This window comes from Colletotrichum godetiae (genome assembly GCF_030913485.1).
Source record: "Colletotrichum godetiae strain CBS 193.32 chromosome Unknown BDP55scaffold_58, whole genome shotgun sequence".
NCBI classification, from domain to species: Eukaryota; Fungi; Ascomycota; class Sordariomycetes; order Glomerellales; family Glomerellaceae; genus Colletotrichum; species Colletotrichum godetiae.
The window spans coordinates 210,934-228,547 of NW_026851306.1; the positions used below are offsets into that span (position 1 = coordinate 210,934).

The 17,614-nt window shown below is 50.8% G+C and overlaps 5 protein-coding genes and 1 non-coding gene across 6 annotated transcripts; 4 read left to right on the forward strand and 2 right to left on the reverse strand.

The window, feature by feature from the left end:
- Positions 1 to 444: 444 nt before the first annotated feature.
- Positions 445 to 2,094, reverse strand: BDP55DRAFT_619699 (2OG-Fe(II) oxygenase superfamily protein). The gene is made up of 5 exons (XM_060571322.1): positions 1,979 to 2,094; positions 1,614 to 1,910; positions 1,466 to 1,542; positions 1,040 to 1,408; positions 445 to 982 (listed from the first exon to the last, which is right to left on the reverse strand). The coding sequence occupies exons 1-5, from the start codon at positions 2,052 to 2,054 to the stop codon at positions 704 to 706; spliced, it is 1,098 nt and encodes a 365-aa protein (XP_060424430.1). The 5' UTR covers positions 2,055 to 2,094; the 3' UTR covers positions 445 to 703.
- A 959-nt stretch (positions 2,095 to 3,053) lies between these two features.
- BDP55DRAFT_591912 (major facilitator superfamily transporter) lies at positions 3,054 to 5,202 on the forward strand (the record flags this gene model as incomplete). Its single annotated transcript, XM_060570934.1, has 9 exons — positions 3,054 to 3,126; positions 3,185 to 3,262; positions 3,329 to 3,339; positions 3,396 to 3,492; positions 3,542 to 3,602; positions 3,671 to 3,819; positions 3,878 to 4,247; positions 4,300 to 4,483; positions 4,538 to 5,202. 9 exons carry the CDS (start codon positions 3,054 to 3,056, stop codon positions 5,096 to 5,098), a joined length of 1,584 nt encoding a protein of 527 aa, XP_060424431.1. The 3' UTR covers positions 5,099 to 5,202.
- A 614-nt stretch (positions 5,203 to 5,816) lies between these two features.
- Positions 5,817 to 7,349, forward strand: BDP55DRAFT_562490 (major facilitator superfamily transporter; the record flags this gene model as incomplete). Its single annotated transcript, XM_060570158.1, has 1 exon — positions 5,817 to 7,349. One exon carries the CDS (start codon positions 5,817 to 5,819, stop codon positions 7,347 to 7,349), a length of 1,533 nt encoding a protein of 510 aa, XP_060424432.1.
- Positions 7,350 to 7,659: 310 nt separating this feature from the next.
- BDP55DRAFT_562590 (uncharacterized protein) lies at positions 7,660 to 9,316 on the reverse strand (the record flags this gene model as incomplete). Its single annotated transcript, XM_060570168.1, has 5 exons — positions 7,660 to 8,208; positions 8,261 to 8,337; positions 8,395 to 8,833; positions 8,910 to 8,977; positions 9,031 to 9,316. The coding sequence occupies 5 exons, from the start codon at positions 9,314 to 9,316 to the stop codon at positions 7,660 to 7,662; spliced, it is 1,419 nt and encodes a 472-aa protein (XP_060424433.1).
- Positions 9,317 to 11,254: 1,938 nt separating this feature from the next.
- Positions 11,255 to 12,063, forward strand: BDP55DRAFT_562531 (Alpha/beta hydrolase fold-1; the record flags this gene model as incomplete). Its single annotated transcript, XM_060570161.1, has 2 exons — positions 11,255 to 11,662; positions 11,728 to 12,063. 2 exons carry the CDS (start codon positions 11,255 to 11,257, stop codon positions 12,061 to 12,063), a joined length of 744 nt encoding a protein of 247 aa, XP_060424434.1.
- A 4,981-nt stretch (positions 12,064 to 17,044) lies between these two features.
- On the forward strand, positions 17,045 to 17,126 carry BDP55DRAFT_t303. The gene has a single exon. It is a non-coding gene; the product is annotated as a tRNA-Arg (tRNA).
- The last annotated feature ends 488 nt before the right edge of the window (positions 17,127 to 17,614 follow it).

The following is a 17,614-nucleotide window of genomic DNA, read 5'->3' on the forward strand; positions in this document are numbered from 1 at the left end:
TAAGCTTCCTGCGCTCGTATTGGAAGGCGACGGAGAGGACATAATGTGAGCCTAAAGTTGTCGAAGACGTCAAAGAGGTCGTTTTGCTTTTGTTGTTTTGGAGGGACGGTGAGCTATGTTGGCAAAACTACTAGTAGAAAAGCTGATGAGGTTGCTGGTGGGAAGAAATCGTGGGAAACGACCAAGCACTTTAAATACAGTGGAGTAAACGATGCAGGCACGAAGAAGCTTTATTGTTCACTCGTGAAAGGTCTGCATTTGCGTAGCACAGAAATAGGCGGTAGCAATTTGGCTCTGTTCTTCTTCGGCCCTAAGCAGTCAATCTGAACATCCAACGAAGAGGTGAAGAAAGCCAAGAGAAAACGCGAGGCCAGAGGAGAGTCACCCTCTCAATTGAATTGAACAGTCAAAGATACTAGCAAGCGATAGCGGGGACGAGACAAACTCCAAACCTCAGTTGACATTGCATCCGTGTTGCTAGGTGAATTGAATTGGATAGTTCCTTTGTCAATCCAGGTAGTACATGGTAAGGTGGCGTGGGTGGGTAAAGGGTTGCTAAAGGATGAACCTCATATTGATCACCACAATACAGAGTGTCCCCGTTCTGTCACCGCCACCATAACAGAATTCCTTCCCGTACAGACTCAATTGTTCGTAAGTTGGTGTTTCCGAGGCATGTGGCGGTTAAGACAGCCTGTTTGTCCTACTTGAAGTATTGGCCCTTGAATCCCGGCAGAATCTCCTGTCCTTCAGAATTCTGGTAGCTGACCCCTTTCCTTTGCTGCCAAGTCTGCTTGAGGGTGGTAAACTCCCCCATGGTCGGCACCGGGTGGCCTCCCGCCTCGAACTCGTTCTGAGTGAAGCCTTCGCGCTTCAGCACTGGCGAGTCAATCGTCTTGAGTACGAGGTCGTTTTGAGGGCGGGCAAAGTACAACAAGCCCAGGCGATCGACATGGCGCTGGTCTTTGGGCGGCACGGATACCTGACGTGCAAATCAGCCTGCTGTACAGGGGCATAGGAGGGATGGGACTTGACTCACCCGATGAACTGTGGACTTGACGTAACCGCCCGTTAGGAAGCTGAGGGCATCGCAGGTATTGACAGTCAAACTACCATCCAGCGGCTTGGCCCATTTCCAGTCGCCGGTCGCGTGATCTCTGATTTGTAGAGCAGCAACAGGTTGACGAAATAGCAATGTAATCGTTCCCAGGTCAGTGTGACCACGAGACCACAAGCCATCATCGAGCTGTTTGATTTCTTCCGGGGTGAACTTTGAATACTTCATGTAACGCAGGTGGGACTCATCGTGAGTCTCCCATTTGTGTACACGCGTGAAAAAGTCCTCAGGTAGCTCCAAAGCCAGAGCGATCAGGTGGTTCAAGGGGTCCAGCACCTTATCATGCAGATTCTACAGCCGGCATCAGTAATAATTCCTCCGCTTAAATGTACGAGGGCCATTGCATACCTTTGCAAATCCTTCAATCTCTTCCTTGCGATCTTCCAATAGCTTGGGTAGAGGTTGCGTAATGTGTCCTGCGCGGGCTGTTGGGGGTCCCCATCAGCAACCATTCCTTGATCCTAGATAATCGCGGCAAGATTAACTAGAGACTCACTGGCCATGTTCCAGACTTCCGTCTTATCCTTGAGACCACCGCTCAAAAATCGCCGACCAGCGGGACGGTATCCATTGTAGTCTCCAGAATCCAAATTCGGCTCGTACTTGAGTTTCTCGTCCAGGGGTAGCTCGTAAAACTTCTGGCCAAGAGCAAACTGCGTATCAACTGCCTCTTGAGAGATGCCGTAGTTTACGACGTAGAAGAATCCCTTGGTGCGAATTGCCTCGATCAATGTCTCGGCAAGCTCCTTGTTGCCCTCAGGTGTTCCATACTTGGCAAGATCAATGGTGGGAACTTCGGGTAAATGTTAGCTTGCAAGACCCGCAGTGTGTTGTATCAATACTTGGAAACCGAAGACTTACGGTCAGCCCAATCGAGGTTTTCCTCCGTCTCTGGGACGTGGGTGTATTGGTACAAGTCGGACACAGCAGATGGCATTCTGGGCGGTGAGGCGGGGTATCCTTTGCTCAGAGGTTAGGTGATCTCTGTCTAGGTTTTCTCCAACACCCAAGCCCAGGTTCCAAGCTCGCCATTTTAACTGTAAGCCTTTACTGCGACTCCGGACGGCTTCACGCCGGATCTCGCTTCCCGTATTAGTCGAGCCAACACGGCAGGGCAACGTCTCCGCAGGACTTAACCCCCGCCAAATCCTCAACCCTCAAGAGACCAATAGTACCAAGTTGATTTGGTTTCATCCCTCTCCATGGTGTCACACTCGTAATTTACCCCGCGGCATCTACCAAGCAACACGATAAATCTACTTGGTCGAGGCACTTGGAGATGCGAGATCGCCGCATGTCATCATCTGATAACGGATGGCGCAATCCCTACCCCCGTCGCACGTAGTCGGGCTTTTCCCGCCACAGAACCGACGTTTGCGCCGCAGAGAACGGATTCAAGCCAGTGTAGAGAATCCACTCGGTAGTATTTCTCCGGTCTTTGACGTTCGGAAAACCACCGAGTTCGGCGGGAGGGGTGGGTGAGGGTTTGGCCGAACTCACGATCTCGTTGTCGCATCGGAGATTATTGGCTCTTGTTTGAGTTACTTTACCCGCTATCCCGCATCTTTCCCCGGTAAGCATGGGCACTCGTCATTCCTGCCACTATGGCGAATAGTGGGCGAGGCTCTTGTGTGATGCATAGTCGGGTCTCGGCGGGTGTTGTACTACCTGGCGTGAGAGTTGAGCTTATCGCGGGCAACAGGCCGCGGCGGCTGGGTGCCACAGGTGCTTACAGACTACAGTAGAAGCACGTCTTGTGGGTGGCAAGCATTTGCTAACACTTTGACATAATATCAAGACAGAGAAAGGAACATAGACAGGGGGCGAGGACTTTTCCATCTGGTGATAATATATGTAAACCACTACCGACAGCGAAGTGCCGACTTTGGCGTCTGCACGTACATCGCAAACGAGAATCCGGTAAAGTCTGCTGAGAATGGGGTCTTTCGCTCAAGCAGTGAAGAAAAACAAGATAGGGGCGGTGGTTTTATCAGTATTTGACTGGTACCGTGAGTATTCGACGACATTGCATCTTACACAAGGCAGTCACTCACGATCGTTGAACAGCCTCCCACTATCCTGCAGAAGAGCGGAAGCTGTTGCGGAAACTCGATCTCGCCATTTTGGTGTTTGGGAGTCTGTCTTGTAAGTTATATTGCTCTCAGTCGGTCAATTCTGAGCACGTCTAACTCATGGTCTTATCACTCTTAGTCTTTTGCAGAGTATGGAGGCCTTACGCACGCTTACTCCTGGATTCATGAGAGCTAACCGCCAGCAGTTCCTTGGGCAACAAAATGTCACCAACGCCTATGTCTCAGGCATGCGTGAGGATCTTGATTCTCATGGCAACGAGCTGAATTACTATGTCGTTGCTTGTAAGTAACTATTCAGACACCCAACGACCTGCACTGCTGACCTCTTTAGACAATACCGCATACGTCATTGGACAGATTCCGCTCATGACTCTACAAACCAAGGCGAAAATGTATGTCTGATAATTCGACACCAACCCAGATCATGTAGCAAGTTGCTGATTAAGAGACTATAATACAGAGCGCCTTTCTTACTACCTTCCCTCCAGATTATCTGGGCAGTCATTGCCTTTTCTCAGTCTACAATTAAGCATAGTTGGCATTTGTACATCCTCCGCGCTGTCACAGGCTTTCTCGAAGCTTCCTCATTCGGCGGCACTCATCTCATTTGTAAGAATACCTGCTGCAATCCATTCCACAAATACGCGGAGAGACTGACCGAAAATAGTGGGCAGCTGGTTCAAGAACGAGGAGCTCTTCAAGCGAGCTGGAGTGTGGTTTATGGGCAATTCCCTAGGCTCTATGTTCTCCGGTTACCTACAAGCTGCTGCGTATCGAAACCTCAATGGCGTCTTTGGGCGCGCAGGTTGGCGATGGCTCTTCATCGTTCAAGGGATCATCACCTTGCCCATATCCTTCTTAGGTTTTGCGTTCTGGCCTGGTCTGCCCACCTCTCCCAAGAGGTGGTACTTCTCCGCGGAGGAGCATGCCCTTGCTGTTAAGCGAATGCCGACGGTCGAGCAAGAAGGTATTACATGGAAGACGTTCAAGTATACGCTCTCAAGACCAATGTGGTGGATTTGCGTTCCCTGCTACATGTGAGTACACTGGAAAATATTCGAAGTGAAATCTCAGTCTGACACAACGCAGCTTTCTGTGCCAGGCACATTACTGGACAGGTTATATGGCTTTGTGGCTAAAGGCAGCTGGCTACTCTGTTGAGTTGGTGAACATCTTGCCGACTTTCATCGACCTTCTACGCGCACTATCTTCGTGGCTTGGAACTACGTTGGCGGGCTGCTTGAGTCTTAGAGGACTTTGGTCTTTTCAAGCTGTTAGTGTATCTTTGAGCCAAGCCGGCGTGGGCAATTGGGCTAATATCTCACAGTCATTTGTCCTATTCTCATGTATTGTCCTGTCGATATGGAATGTCCCCGACATTCTCAAGTTCCTCGCATTCTATTTCGGAGGGTTTTCTGGAATGGCATCTCCGATCTTGGTATATCACCCTCGGTGCTGCGATAGACTCACTAAGCTAACAAAAGCCCATCAGTATTCCTGGTTGAACTCCACGCTCAAAGAAAACTATGGTGAAAGAGGACTCATCATCTCTTCAATGATGACTCTCGGATTCTGTGGACAAATTTGGATCCCTCTCTTCACTTTCCCAACTGTAGAAGCACCACGCTATCCCCACGGATATCCCGCAGCTACAGTGTTCGAAGTTGCAATGTGGGGTTTCCTCATGTTCGGCACTTGGTACATGAAGAGATGGAAGCACAAGCACCCTGATCTGGAGATGAGGCTTGCAACCGAAGGAGCAGCCGGGGAAGGCTCTTCAGTCATCGGATCTGACTCCGATAGACCCGATGGTGATGGTCCGGCTCCCCAGTACACGGGCAAAGGGGAAGAGGTCGTGGCCACTCAACCTGTGAGCCAGAAAGGTTGAGAGACGTTCTAGAGACTAGAAGTCAAGAGCGTGCAATGAATGTCTTATGAACATCGCAAAGGCAGAGGATTTGGCCGTGTTACTTGATGGAGGTACGCAGGTGTAGATCGAAGATCTGTAAATGAAACATACAAGACGATTTGGTTTAGCGGCTTAAATTGCCGGGCATATGTAGAGACAGGCAATACTTCAAGTGTAACGTAGCCATTCAGCGAAAGGCGGCAATCTGGACTTCGAAGCTCCCACAGCCTTATGTACTCACGCAGAGAAGTAAGTTATCTCGAGGATGTAGCGGATGAAATGCCTGGTTAAACAGCCGAGCTGTTCAGTCTTTTTTATCTCAAGCGATTGAGTTTGTGTCTCATTGTACAAATGCAATTGTGCTACATAAAAAGCACAATTAATTATTTATGCTTAAATCCGGCCATTGATTTGTTTGTTGAGAGTTGAGACGGTACTTTGGCCAGACTAACCCAATTAGGCAGGCTGCGAATTGCGGCGGTCTGACATAAGACCGAGGTGACGCGCCTTTAAGAATGTCAATTGCGTTTCGTTTCACTTTGCTTACCTACTCTCAGTTAATTACCTAGCAAGCGGCTTCGTCACGTCGCATGTGCCTGGAATACACGCTCTCATAAAGAGCCGACCAAGCCGGGAACTTTCATCTTGTAATTGTATTGTTCATACAAATACAGCCGCACATTCCCACGCCGTCAAGATGGCGCCAAACCAGAAGCCGGCAACTGGCGACACCTTCAGCAGCGACGCAACGGAGACAACTCCGTTGCTCATTGCCGGCGATATCGCTCCGACTGCCGATCCTGATGTCTCCAAGGCCACGACACTCAATGAGCCATCCCAACAGAATGACACACCGGACGAGGATGATAAGCCATTGCCGGTATGGCAAGTCTTTTGGCTTTGCTACGCTCGACTCGTGGAGCCCATGGCATTCTTCTGCATCTTTCCTTACATCAGTCAGATGGCCGAAGAGAACGGCCACCTCGCCAAGGCGGACGTCGGTTTCTACAGCGGCCTCATTGAGTCCCTCTTTTCCCTGACTCAGGCCGTTGTCATGATCTTCTGGGGTAGACTCTCTGATAGAATCGGCCGTAAGCCAGTTCTTGTCTTCTCACTCTGCGGTGTTACCATCGCCACGTCCATCTTCGGCATGGCACAGACCATCCCGCAGATGATCCTCTTCCGATGCCTAGCAGGCGTCTTTGGCGGATCCCTCGTCACGATGCGCACCATGATCGCCGAGCACGTCACCCAGAAGACGCAAGCTAGAGCGTTCAGCTGGTTCGCTCTGAGCGGCAACCTTGGCATCTTCTTCGGGCCTCTTCTCGGCGGAGCCCTTGCCGATCCGGCCCATCAGTATCCGAGCGTCTTTACAGCCCAGTTCTTCTTCGACTATCCTTACGCACTATCCAGCTTCTGCGTTGGCTTCATTGGCTTGACGGCGACAATCACTAGCATACTGTTTGTCGAGGAAACACTGGTCAAGGAGAAGCACAGCAGCAACGACGACGCAGCGGCACCGCTCAAGAAGGACAAAAGCTCTATCAAAGGAATCGTCAAATCACCAGGCGCCTCCAATGTCCTCTTCGCATACGGCTACCTCATGCTTCTTGCATTGTCCTACACGGCCGTAGTTCCTGTCTTCTGGTTCACCCCAGTTGAGCTTGGCGGTTATGGCTTCACCCCTCTGCAAATCTCCGTCATGATGTCCGTCAACGGCATCGCCCAAGTGTCATGGCTCCTCATCATCTTCCCGCCGCTGCAGCATCGCATAGGAACCAACGGCGTGCTGCGTGCATGCGCCTACGCTTATCCTTGGTTCTTCCTCGTCTGTCCTCTTGGAAACGTCGTCCTGAAGCTCGGCGTACACAACCCGGCCTGGGTGACGTTCTTCTGGGTCTTCATGCCCATTGCTTTGACCATCGGCAGCGGAGTGAGCATGAGCTTTACTGCAATACAACTATCATTGAACGACATCTCGCCTAGCCCTCGAGTTCTGGGAACGCTCAATGCTTTGGCGCTCACCGGAGCGAGCGTAATCAGGGCTTTTTCTCCGGCCTCGTTCACAAGTCTGTTTGCCATTGGTGCTAGGACTCAGGCTCTAGGCGGTTACGCAATCTGGGTGTTGATGATTGCGCTCGCAGCTGGGCTGATATTCGCTGTGAGAAACCTCTATGGGCCAGAGGATTTGAAGAAGGCGAGAGAACAAGAGCAGGCCGAGTCGTCTTAGGCAGGCTTAGATAGATTCATATCAATCTATCGTTGCAGCGTTCTACATGAATAGATTTCTATGCCCAGGGCAATAGAGCAGTTTCTCATAGAAGCATCTCTCGAGATTGCGTGCAAAGTGAACAACCCTCCTGGTTACTTGCTCATGGGATACCCGCAATCAAATCGTGTTGAACGTTCAATCTTGGGTCAGGGCCTTCGTCTAAGAATTTTGAAGATTTTGCTCCATCAGCATAATTATACTAAGTAATATTACAGGTTATTCACAAAGGATATATATTTATATGGGTATTCCGCCAGCGTCCGTCTCGTTATATCCCCGACTTCCTTTTCCTGTTAAAATCAGGCAAGACCGACTCCGGTTCTACCGGCTCCGTCGTTATCTCCACCTCACGATGCTGCCATATCCTGTTGTCCGAGTGGGGATACCCCGAATTGCTCTCTTTCGAGATCTTCTTCCCGTGGTAGTGCTCCCTCGCACTCATACCCGCTTCATGTTCGGGGAAACTGTCCCTAGCCGGACTCCGTACGGTTACGCTGACTGTGCTCTGGGGCATCAGCTCGACGTCGTTTGAGCTTCGGGAGCTACGGTCGTCGTCGCCTCCACCCATGGTCCGGAGGCCGATGCCGTACTTGGACTCCTCCCGGAAGTTTGGTTTGGCATTGGCTTCGGGAAGCTTGGACCAGTCTTTTGAGCCGTCTCTGGCGTGGGAGGCATTCCCGGATCGACCACCGCCGATGGTCATGCCTGCTGACCGTCCCGTTGACTTCTTGTTGGAGGAGGACGGGGCGTACCTGTCCAAACCACTTCGTTGAGCGGAGTCGAGTAGACCCTTCCATAGCACACGTACGATGGGACCCTGCGATTCAAGTTAGCCACAATGTCATCAATATCGCTGTAATTAAACCTACAAGAGTCGGCAAGCAGGCGGACACGATGCCACTGCTAATCTCAATGATGTTCCATGCCAGACCTTGAGCCAATGAGTCTTTCATCGCCATGTTAGCACGAGCGCATTCGGAAGCTTTTTACAGGCCAGACTTACAAGGAACATCATTTTTCGTGTATAGCAAGAAAATTCTGAAGCGGTAGACACTACAGAACACAACATAGCTTCCAAGCAAGAAGGTGAAGAGAACCAAGATTCGTTGAGCCTTGTTCATTTGTAGTTTCAAAACGTGGGGAATCGGAAGATAGAGAATCGCAATGTCGACAATGATGCTCGGAACGGCGATAGCAAGTTGTGTTAAGAACAGGTTGATGCAAGTACCCGGCTTCCACGGTTCCCAAAGGGTGTTCAGGGGCAGACACTGGATGGAGGCGGCGACGACGCAGGCAAGCGTCCAAAGCGACGTCAAGCTGCCGCATATCCATGCTCCCTTGCGTACCTCTCGCATTGGGAAAATTCGCAGGTATAGTAACAGTAGTGCTACTTTGTACACGTTGACTCCGTTGACGTACAGAATCTCGGCACCGATCATGGTCTGCAGAGATGATGTTAGCTGAGTCCTCACGACCAGAGAAGTAACTTGATGAGTGCTAGGAGATGTGAATGCGTACCTTGTCGAGAAACTGCAGCTGCTCTAGTGTCAGACGGCCCGAATGTAGTCCAATACCAGCATCAACCACTTGATGCAACTGTCAGCAAGGTCTCGTGCCCATGGCTTTCAACACCACTTACAGATCAGGTTCATGACCATGTTCCCAATCAACAACACCAGTGCAAACAACATCGTGTAATCATCTTTCAGGTACCTCGCACCCTGAAGGTGACGAGCCGTGAACCTCAAGCCAACCACAAATGCAGCAAAGACGGTAAAGGCGATGGTAATCCCTCGGACGTATGGACGGAGATCCTCGGAGAGGGTTTGATCTTCAGCGAAGTCGGCCAGCTTCTTCAGATAGTCTCTCTGGGGTTGATCGATAGTCGGATCGTCGTACGGGTATGTCGCCATAGTGGCTGCCATGACTGGTGGCTTGATGGCCACACGGGCTTTCGTTGAACAGCGGTCTGTAGGAAACGGGTCGTTGTCGATGGTGAGTGGAGGGGGTTACCGAGTAAACGGACGCAAGGGGGGGCGATTACACAGGCCGCACCACGTGGGGATGGGGAATCATTTTATTGCGAACAATCTTTGAGGAAACGCCAGATGCCTTCCTTGCCGCGGGATTTGCTTACACAAAATCTAGCAAGAGGAAAAAAGCAAAAACACGTGCGACGACCCCATCATCGTCTATCACGGCCGCGGGTTTCGGACTCTTGGACCCGTTCGTTTTGCCCGAACCACTGTTGCATTCCCAAACTGTCAATCACTTCTGTTTTGACATGTCATGTTTGACAAGTCAATCTGCCCCCATTGCAACTGCTACCTTGGGTAGGGGCCAGAAAGAGACAATGTGTGGAACTGCAACCGGAAGAAGCGAAGAAAAGGGGAGCGAGCCCCCCCGGCCAAGTCCCGAGGAGTTGTCGGGTTTGTCAATCTATGTCAGTTTCGAGGAGGAAACCCATGAGGGCTGTCCAGACATCTGTGGACTCTGAACAGGGTGGGATGTCGTAAGGAGGCTAGGAGTATAATTTGTTTTAGTCCTAGTCTCGTCTTTCTTCTTCCTCCGTCTTAAGCCCACACAAGCCGGCCCGCATCACGCTACTAATACTAGGAAGAGTTGTTGCCAACGTCCGATAGACTCGGATTAGGGAGAATGCTTCCGGCGCACGGCTCTCGTTCTGGGGTCTTGCATCCAAATTCGAGAAACCGTTGGAACTGATCCAGCGCTAGTCGACTAGTTCGAGAGGAATCCCCTCTTCTAGACCCGCCTCTAGCAACTAGGGCCCGCCTGCCATGCCCCTTGACGTCCGGGCACATCCATGCAGGCACAGGGTTAGCATCGACAGATCATCGCCAAAACCACGGCAATTGTGGCCTCTGCGCAGGTACCGGAAGAGCGCTGTTGAAGACGCGGATGGGGGCCGCTTTGAGTCAGCAACCCTGTAATCTGTAGCGTACTCGATTTCTCACGGTGGACCACGATTGCTTCCTGTGCGTCATTATCGACAAATACCCAGTGGAATATTGACACGAAGGATTCCCTTTCTTTGGGTATGAGGGGCAGGCTGAAATCGTCGGGAGATATAATACGAAGCCTGCCTCGAGCTCCCGAATCCTCGACTGCCGAGGTCACATGGAGAAGATGGTTGCAAAAGACCTCGGAAACTAAAGCAAACTACTTAGCGAGATGCCTGAACGTCAAAAGAAATGCTGAACAATGCAGAACGACGGCGCAGCACATGCTACCGAAGAACAGATCCTGCCACAAGCATTCTTCAAACTATACGTAGTAAGGTACCGAGCCCCTCTCGTCTTTTCGACTCCGCTCGATCGGACGGGCTTTTCACTTACGCCACAACCTGTTCCGTCATGACCCCCTCGAGTTGCCCCCTCTTCGACCCCTTTTCACAACTGGAGTAACCCACCGCCAATGTTGGGCCGTTTGTGGATAACTTCGGAGGACCGCGTAAACCTCCCTAGCGGACCTGAAGAACTGAAGACCTCGTGGCAATATCCGACGGTCTACCCGGTGCCCATCCCGCTGTCACGCGTCGTTCATCGCTTTCGGCCGCCGTCATTTCGGGGATATTGCTTGCTGAGGATGTATATTCATGCCTTGATATCTATAGCAGATACGGAGTAGTACTTTAGAAAGGCCATCTGCCTCTGTTCATCATTTGCCTCTCTTGCTGTTGCTACCAGGCAGGCTATACATTCCTTTTTAGAGTCCACCTCGATCAAAGCCCACACGCATCCCTCTCCCATCTCTGCTCATATCCTCATCTCGTCAATCTCTGACAGATCCAAGATCGCACCTCTCGTGGTTCTCCAGTTGTCACGTCACATTCCCAACACAAGATGAAGCCCTCAGTTCTTATTGTCCCCGGCGCTTGGCAGCTGCCTTCGGCCTTCCAGCCCTTTGCTACCGAATTGGCCGGCTCCGACTTCAACGCCTCCATCGTGGCTCTCCCCACCGTCGGCGGTACCACCACGCCCCTGGCGACCCTCTCCGATGATGTTGCCGCCGTGCGTACCGAGCTGGATAAGCTTGTTGCCGATGGTAAGGAGATTGTCATCTACTCCCACTCCTACGGTGGTGTTGTTGCCAGCAACGCTGTGGAGGGCTACGACGTTGCCACTCGCTCCGCTGCTGGTGCATCTGGAGGTGTTGTAAGCATCGTTTACGCCAGTGCCTTCATGCTTCCCAAGGGCTCCAGCTTGCTCGACCTTCTCGGAGGCGAGCCTCTTCCTTGGATGATTGTCGAGGTATGTAACCCAACCACCAATTTTTGTCGGTTACGAAGCGGCAGTGATACTAACATGCAATATAGGGGGACCGTGTTGTCGGCAACGCCACTCTTCTCCCCGAGGTTGGCTTCAACGACCTTCCCGCCTCTGAGCAAGAGAAGTGGGCGTCCGAGATGACCTGGACCGCCCTCGGCGCCTTCACCAACGCCTCCGGCTATGAGCCCTGGAGCAACGGTATCGACTGCGCCTACCTCTATGCCACTCTTGACAACGCCCTGCCTCTCAGCTACCAGCAGGGCATGTCCGCCGTCCTGCCCGCCGGCTCCAAGACGGAGACCGAGCCTAGCGGTCACTGTGCTCACCTTAGCCGGCCGGCAAATGTGACTTCTATCCTCAGCAGATGGTACCCGGGCAACTAAGCTAAGTGCCGCGGCGCGTCGAGGTGTGAAACGGAGGTTTTTTTGGGGGGGGGGGGGGGGGGGGGGGGTTTCGTGATAGCGGCGTGGCGGCGTGCGGAAAGCGCAGATCTAAATGAGCCAAGGAATACGAATAATACCTCCAAAGAATTAATGTAACGCTGTCAAGTCCCTCCGGTGGGCCTGTTTTATCTGCGACGTGACTTCGACAGCGGGCACAGTGTTGCCTGTCCCGTAGTTGGATGGAGCGGCAGTCTTGAAGGGACCTGGCGAACTGGCGAGTCACTAACCTAGCTGGCCACGTTGAAGCAAGGGAATGCCTCTGAAGAGGTTCTCGATCGTAACAGCCCGAAAGTCCTATCGTGCCACCATGAACCGTTCGTGTCCCCAGATCGTTCGCGAATGAATCGTGGTCCTCCCCGTTGGTGGCCTTCTCCACATGACGCCTGTCAACCTCTCAGGGGATAAACATCGGAAATAATGGCTTTCGTCTGGTTTCTGTGGAATTCAGGAAGAGCGACAAGCCATGCCCATGCTAGGGTCGCTCTGAGAGCAGAGTTTCTCGCCTACCAGACCCCGAACCCCACAAGGATCCTTGAACGTTTGACGGTTGACCTGAAAGGCGGGACCTCTGCGATGAACGATCGAGCAACGTGCTCTGCTCCCTGGCGGCGCATGTCTTTAGAGAAAAATAGTTCCTCCATCCGGCGCGAGTGTGGGAATTACTTACTATATGGTTTTGGCTGCAGCCGCGGAACGGATGCATCTACTAAGATTTCTTCCCGTGTTAGTCGTTACCGGGTATCCCTGTCTCTTCGAACACTGGAAGAAAGCAGACATGCGAGTGGAGTTGTCACCTCTTTGAAGATCCGATCCAAGGCTTTCCTCTTGTCCTTAAGCTGCCAAGTGAAAGGAGTGTTGCATAGGAACGGAATCCCCTTATCTCTACACTTTCAGGACCATGTCCCTGTCCTCAAATCCTTTACCTAACTCTCGGGGCCCCGACCCACTGTCAAGAACAGCAGAGGACTGGACATTCGTAGCCCAACAAGTCTCCTACGCGTGACGATGTTGGCCCCAAGATTCTTTACGTCAGAAGCCGCAATTTCCTTCTTCGGTTGGCTTTCTCGGGGACGGCCCAGATGTCGCATCAGTTGGGTTTGGTGTTAGCACCCTGGGTATCCGCAGCCTGCGACCTGATCCGTGTCGAGAATGGATCTCAGGGGCGGGCCCAGTGTAGGCACGTCTCTTGTGCTCAAGCGGGTCTCTTAGGGAAAGAAAGTAGCCCATTGTTTATCGGTTACGTGGAAAAACCTTTTGCTAGGCGATGGCATAGAAACCAGAAGTTTTTGCAAGCTCCCTCATCCAGAGGAGAGAATTGGTCGTTTCCACATAAGTATCCATACATACTTAGGTAGTCTCTTTCAATGAGGTCCGCTGAAGAATAGAATCTTGAAACGAGATGATATGTAATCATAACTTCAATGCCGAGGTGGTTGACTAGTGAGGTGCTCCATAAGTCATAAGCAATCAAGTAACACATACCAATTTGATTCAATTCTGGGCCACCTGCAAAAGACGGTCTAATCTACGAGCGTTACTGCAAGCAACTTGAGGGTAGTCCTGTCTCCTTCTATGGCCAATCTATAATGGGCAGACAATATCGCCGTTGACGTATGGACGCCAGGAGAAATGGCTTGTGATTGTTGGAGATAATGTACGGTAGCTACCCTGGCATGACCGTCTTCTCTCTCGATCTAACATCTGCTCTAAAGGACTGTTGGATTATCCGTCGGTTACTCCACAAAGAGTTGGTGATTTGGCTCCGTGGAAGTATCTCATCCCATAGGTACCTCAGGATGTGTCTACGCCACACAATGGATTTGGCTGGTGGTGCGGCTGGGAGGCCCATAGGGGGGCCTTTTCCAACAAAAGTTCTGTGCGGGGTAAAAAGTCCTAGTAGAGGGTCAACTTAATCTAGTATGTACTATTAAAGGGTGATTGAGTACAGATATGTTTGCAAAAGGTGAGCTTTTTTTTTTATACGCTTACGTGTCAAGATTAGATAACTGATAAATCATGAAAGAGTCAAACAACAGGACGTGTCTATAGTCTACTAAGGAGGTTAGTGATAAATCTTGGACTGGTCAGTGACGTATTCTCGGGAATTCGATGATCAGTACAACATGGCGAGGCAGGAATTTGGAAATTAAATGCATAACCAGAATTCATCCCCTTTAGTCTCCGTAGCCGGGTCCATCAAGCTTCGTGAACTGGATATCATTCATAGGAGCAAAACCCGCGTAGTAACTCGCTGATACTGTACAAAGGTAGCATTCAAATATCAAGCCTACCATGTCCGTCCCAACAAATTTTATTGCAACACATCAGAAAATCCCCCATCATCAAACTAACGCGAACGAGCTCGGAGTCGAAGAGTTTAGGCTCGGTTGCTTAGCACGCTCCCGTAGACTGAACAGACAACCCCTCGAAAGGGCCGTTGGTGACGCTGACTTCACAGTCTCTGCCAATGGCGAACTGGACATAAGGTCCCTCGGGGATCGAGACACCTCCAGTGTCACCAGCACCAACACATCCGCCAGCTTGGCCTCCTCCAGAAGCGGTGAACGTGAACCCGCAGTTGCCTCGAGCTTGGGGGTGAGCTTGGGCCGCCGCAGCGCAAAGGGCAGCCACAGCGAAGATAAAGCGAGCCATCTAAATTTCAATGAATCTTAGTTTCTAGTCATGTGTAGTTACGGCAGGGATCAACTCACCTTGAAGTGCTTGAGTTTGGAGGTTTGGAAGTGTGAAGTGTAGATAACGTTTTGCTTTGGCTTGGTAAAAGTGTAAAAGAGTGAGCCGGTGGGATGAACTGTTGACAATCATGAGGTTTGACAACTTGACTTTTATACAGAGTTAAAGGCTTCTAGTCTCCGAGCATGGGGCGCTCTTTAGATACCGAAATAGCCGTTTATAGCTATGGCGAAGTCATGATCGCTGGCGCAGATTGATTGTGAGCCCCACCACCCCAGCTACTTACAGCCTCAAACAGGTGCAATTCGCAGCGTAGCTGTCAAATGACATGACTAAGTCATAAACTTATATAGATCAATAGCATGACGATCTACATTACCAAGGGAGCTTGAGCCAACCACAGCGAACCATTTCCTCGCTAATGTTGCATGACTCTTTTGTGAAACTGCTTCTCCAGGTGCAACATTCGTGGTTTTCTTACCACTTCTACAGAGAGTAGATAACTAGCAGCGCAAATCCTACTTTACGGCAACAAGTCTGCCGAAGATAGAACTCAGAGAAACCCAAATGAGAAAGTCGCTACGAAGTCAAGGATTGGGGAGAAGTAGAACAGTGGTAACAGCAACGTCGACAAAAATGAATTTAGACATGCACCCAGACACAATTACATGCCGGAAGTCTAAGACTAATTAGCCTTGCCTCCAGCTGAAGACGTCTCAGTTATTATATAATGGTATGTCAAGAAGTAGTAAGTAGCAATTCGTCTTCGCATTCGACGCAAACGAAGAGATGTAGAGACGATGCTGTGAGCGGCGACATTTTGCATCCGAAGGCAATGCGACCTGGTCATACCAGCAGGTATGCTCTTCCTTCTTTCGATTCTTGATGCCGAAACATGGGATGGGTAAGTACGTTTATAGCTTTCAGTACTGCTGCGTTGGTAGCTCATTTCGATAAAGCCTGAGAGAAACCTGGAATAGAAGAGGGTTAGCAACCAGTCCATTGCGTCAGCTTTTTAACCAGGGACAGAAGCCTGACAGCAACACATATGTGACCAAGGGTGTGATCAATTCAATAATGCCAGAGTCCTTCGGTACATTGGCAGATAATGTTATGGTTGAAGCTGGCCACCGCAAGGCTTAAAGTGATCTTGGATGCTATTGGAAATTCGAGTAACTTTAACCAGACTATAAAGCATAATCCAGCGACGGGATCTATCGCTCAGGTCAACCGCCCTCGTAAGACTAGAAGCACTGACGTGATCAGAAGGCGCACATAGTTTTGCTGAAACGTATACCGGCAGCTTCGCGAGAGACAGTATACGACAACGTAGGAAGCTCAAAGTACCCCAAGTGAGAAAGGGAGAGGATCTAGTCTAGGTAGTGAGTGAAAAGTAGGCGTACCCCCATGAGAAAACAGACCAGTACCTAGGAGACAAGCTCCTCTGCTGTGTGCCGCTGAAAGCCTTCAATAGGCATTCCTCAATCAGTATTCAAAGATAAACATATCATCCAAGACAAAGAAAAACAAGGAGCCGGATCATCAGGTGCGAGTTGAAATATCAGCGCGTGACTAGCAGTACGCCGACCTCTGAGCTAGTGTCTAGTTACTTACACCTACAGACAAGGCTGATTCATGGAATGCCTTCAGGAACATACGTCCACAAGTTTGGACATCTTAGTTCGCTAGATTCTGGAGCCGACCTCCAGAACTTCTTTGGTATAATCTCTTAGCCAGGTATTGCCGGCGCTCCAGCGGATCTAGGACTGATCTCTAAAGCCTGCAGCCTCCGGGTCGCGCCTGAGCATTTTGACAGAAAGCTTTGCGGTAGGGCAGAACAAGATAATTCCACCATGGTCTTGCGGATAAATATCTCACGAGAAGCAATGGAAATTCAGTAGCGGATTAGCCTTATCGTTCTCGTCGTCGTCTCGTCACTCCGCACATGCATCTAAGGTACCTTTGGCCAACCTAAGGTAGTGCATGGAGCCTAACCGTTGGTTGCTAGAGCGCCCTTGTGCTCACCATAACCTGGGTTATCTCAAAAACAGCAGCCACTAGAGATATATGTCAATGCAATGACCACTCCTCGTATGTGGCAGTTGCGCTTGCCTTGATGCCCCTTGGTACGAAGGGTTGTTGCTGATCGGGGGTCAACATCCAGAAGAGAAGAATATTTTGCAACTTCCGTGAAGATCGCCAACATCCACTTCGGGATTTAACCAAATTAGGCCGGTTGGCCCAATGGCAAGGCGTCTGACTACGATGAAATTGTTATCAGGAGATTCTGGGTTCGACCCCCAGGCTGGTCAATGTTTTTTGAGAATTCATGCAGGATTTCCGTTTCTGTGATTTTTTTTGGCGCTTATGGACGCGAGCGGCGGGGCCGACAAAGTGGAGCTTTCCGGGGCAGGTTTTTAGGGTCGCAGCCGGGATTGGCTGGTTGGTTTTGGGGTTGTTCGCATATCGGCCGGGTGCGGAGGCGGGAGGTACGGGGGCACGTTTGTAGGGTTGGTAGGGAACGTGGGGGTTCCGTCCGACGAGCAGGGGCGATCGGAAACTTCCTCCAGACTCCCGGGCTCCTTTGCCTCATGTATTCGTATAAATAAGCTCCGAGTTGTTAGAATGCCGGCCGGATGTATTTTGGCTCCTGTGTGGTGCTGATCAAGCGTGGCTGGGCCTATCTAGAACGAAGTGCGCACTTACGCAATTATGTCACCCACCCTGAATACTAATCACATAGGACGTTGCCATAAGGCCATTGGCGAGTAAGATATGTGCTGTTCGTTCCCAATTACGG

Excerpts from the sequence above, each read along its gene's own strand:
- BDP55DRAFT_619699 (XM_060571322.1), bottom strand. The coding sequence starts at position 2,054 with ATGCCATCTGCTGTGTCCGACTTGTACCAATACACCCACGTCCCAGAG. Across the intron at positions 1,543-1,613 it reads GGAAGTCTGGAACATGGCCA|CCCGCGCAGGACACATTACG; the intron begins GTGAGTCTCTAG and ends GACCCCCAACAG. Across the intron at positions 983-1,039 it reads TCAAGTCCACAGTTCATCGG|GTATCCGTGCCGCCCAAAGA; the intron begins GTGAGTCAAGTC and ends TTTGCACGTCAG.